At 64.0% G+C, this 2,882-nt stretch overlaps 1 protein-coding gene across 3 annotated transcripts in view; it reads right to left on the bottom strand.

Annotated features, from left to right (window-relative positions):
• Nucleotides 1-2,876, bottom strand: part of SCARA5 (scavenger receptor class A member 5) — a 34,684-nt gene extending 31,808 nt beyond the window's left edge. For 2 of the 3 annotated variants that reach the window (XM_026845436.1, XM_026845434.1), the window contains exons 1-2: nt 2,705-2,876; nt 1,415-1,536 (exon numbers count right to left, since the gene is read on the bottom strand). In XM_026845436.1, coding sequence (XP_026701237.1) covers nt 1,415-1,526 — 112 coding nt within the window. In that variant the 5' untranslated portion in view covers nt 1,527-1,536; nt 2,705-2,876. Of the gene's footprint in view, nt 1-1,414; nt 1,541-2,704 lie in introns of all 3 variants that reach the window. The other variant, XM_026845435.1, reaches the window with a different exon arrangement.
• Nucleotides 2,877-2,882: the final 6 nt, after the last annotated feature.

Below are 2,882 nucleotides of genomic sequence, written 5' to 3'. Positions count from 1 at the left end.
GGGGGGGGGGGGGGGGGGGCACCTCTGCATCGGGCGAGGGATGAGCAGAATCACCCTGAGAGATCCAGGGCAACCTGCCACAAAAATCCCAAAGCCAGGGAGATACCTTGAACCCTCCCTGCACCCCAGGGCAAGGTCTCTGCTGGGAACGGTGGCCTTGGGCGTGGAAGACACCAACTCTCTCCTCACATCTCTCCCAGCATCGCTCCCTCCAGGCTCCAGCACCCCCCTGCCACGTTTGCAGAGCACGGGGATGGCCCCTGGGCAGGATCTGTCCCTCTCTCTGCTGCAGGCAGGTGGAGCGAGCGCTGGATTTGCTGCCGGCAGCAGGGAGGTGAGCAGAGGCAGGAGCAGACGCGCTGCGGAGAGTAAGGGGACACCAACTTGGGGGGAACCGGCCAGGGCTGGATGTGGCCCAGCCTGGCACACGTGGCTACCCCATGCCAGGGCTCTCCGTCACACCCTGGGGATACCCCACGTGCCTAAAAGCGGGAAGGTGAGTCCCCCATCACCCCGATCCCGTGCTTGAGGCCAGGGAGCAGCAGTGCTGGGAAGCCTGCTCAGAACAAGACCAGTTTCCCCAGTAGCCCCACAACTCTCCCAGCAAAGGTGCCAGCAAAGGGGACCCCACATCTCTGCTTGAGCACCCAACACTGCCACTCCGGCTTCTCCTACCCAAGCTGCAAAGATCTCAGGGAAAAATTCATCAGGGCTGTCTGCGTGGGGACCAAGTCTGGCGAAATGTGGACAGTGTTTCGTGGGGCAAGAGTGAAGGAGAAAGAGCTCAGCAAGTCCACGGGGGAGGTAGGGGCCAGCTAAGATGTGTGGGAGGTGCGAGCAGGTCCTGCCGTGTCCTGCTGCACAGCCCTGGGCTGCCCTCCCCACCGCAGGGCTTCTCCGGACCAGGCCACATGGAGAGAGCCAGAGGCTTGGAGGAGAAAAAAAAAAAATAAAACAAACAAACCACAAAACACACCAAAACTCCAAAAATCCACCTTTAGCAAGGAAAGTGACTGTCCTTGGAGCACAACCTCCTGGGTCAGAGGCAGGACTGAACGAGATCTTGGGCACCCTGAGAGGTGCCCTGGCTCGGTCACGCCCCCACCAGATCAGAAATTGGGGGGTACAGGGGACACACAGAAACCTCCTTGCAGGGGATTCCCCGAGCGTTTCTCCCACTGAGAAGAAGTTTCTACATTCCTCACGGTGCTTCTTCCACCACAGCACCCTCACCCCGGGCATCCCCCCCTTCCCAGGACAGGGATCGCCCCTCAGCTCGGGGACCTGCAGCTGGAGCTGAAGCAATCCAAGCTCCCACATCCCCCTGTGTGTCATTGCCCCCCACCGCCACCCCGAGAACCCCCCCAGGTTTCCGCCACCGGGTTCAAAGCCGCCCCTGGAGGCTGTTACTCACCGTCCTCGCAGAGGTTCAGCTTGGAGAGGTTCCTTCCCTCGAAGGGCTCCTCGAAGACGGAGCCGCTCTCCCTCTCGTTGAAGGTGTGAAGGTACATGGCTTTGTTCTCCATCCTCCCGCTGCTGGCGGAGCACAACGGGCACGTGAGAGCGGCTACGGGGTACCCTGAGGTGGCAAGGGGCCCGATCCTGGCTAATCCTCTATGCAGCTCCAGCACCGTGACCTGGGGTGCTGGGGACAAAGACTTGCTGCCAGGGGATCCCTCCCTCTCGCTCGGCGGAGCTGCCCACCACGTCACACCAGGTGGCTTTTTGACACGTCCGTGGCCCCAGTTGGGCTTGGAAGTGCCCCAAAGGCAGGGAGAAGCAGCCGGTGGGCAAGCTGGGCAGGACCACGGGCCCACCACCACATCCCTGCAGCCACTCCTTGCTCGCCGGCCGAGGTGAGGGGGGTCCTACCACCCACCCGTGCTTGGCCACATGCCAACGTCCAGCTTCGGTGGCCATCGTGGATGTCCCTGGGGAGATGAGGGGTGGCACACAAGCTTCCAGGACCTCTTTCACCCCCAAGGTTTGGGGCACCCCTGCACCCACACCACCTCTGGCTACCCCAGCACCCTGCCCGGGGGCCAGACCCGCTCTCCCCACGGGCCTGATCCTGCTGTCACTGCCCCTCTGGTTGTGGGGCTTGAGCCAGGCTAGTCCCAGGCACAGGTCTGTGCCCACAGTGACTACCGTTAGCCCCGGGGGAGTTGTGCTTCCACTGCCACCGAGGTTTCATCATAAGACCCAGCTGGGGGGGGGGGGGGGAATCAGCCCCCAGCTCGGCTCTGGCATGGAAGGAATTGAAATCACCCACTGAGTGAGACCTGCTGAGCGCTCCCAGACTCATCACCTGCGCCCCTCGCTGTCAGCACATGGGTGCTGTGCTCCGCGGGGGCCCCCAGCTCCTACCACCACCCCCAGTTAAAACCAGTCCCACTGGGAGCCGGCTGGACAGGGACTATCCTCACCTACTGGTCCCACTCCCACGGCGGAGGGGACACACACACACACACACACACACACATCACCCGTGTAACCCGCGGCAGGGGGGGTCTCACATCACCGTGGAGTCAGAGCTCGCTCCCCCCTCCTACATCCCACGGCGGGGGGGTGGGTGGCAGCAGCCCCCCACGCAGAGAGACACCAGCCCCTCCACGCGGGGCAGTGGGTGGTGGTGGTGGGGGGGGTGTCTCCATCCTCGCCCCCCATCCCGCTCCCGCGTGTCCCCTCACCCGACGCCCCTCACCTGCTGGGGGGGACCCACGCGGGAGCGAGTTTCCCGTGGCTCCTTTTTCTGTCTGGCTCAGTCCCCGGGCTGCGCCATGGTGGCCGGGACAGGGGGGCGAGGACAGCAAGGGGAGCCCCCAGCCTCACCGCCAGCTCCCCACGGGCGCGGAGGGACGGCTGCTCCACGCCAGCCTCCC

The sequence above is a fragment of the Athene cunicularia genome, assembly GCF_003259725.1.
Source record: "Athene cunicularia isolate RWA chromosome 3 unlocalized genomic scaffold, athCun1 chr3_part1, whole genome shotgun sequence".
NCBI classification, from domain to species: Eukaryota; Metazoa; Chordata; class Aves; order Strigiformes; family Strigidae; genus Athene; species Athene cunicularia.
This window is presented reverse-complemented; position numbering and strand designations above follow the sequence as displayed.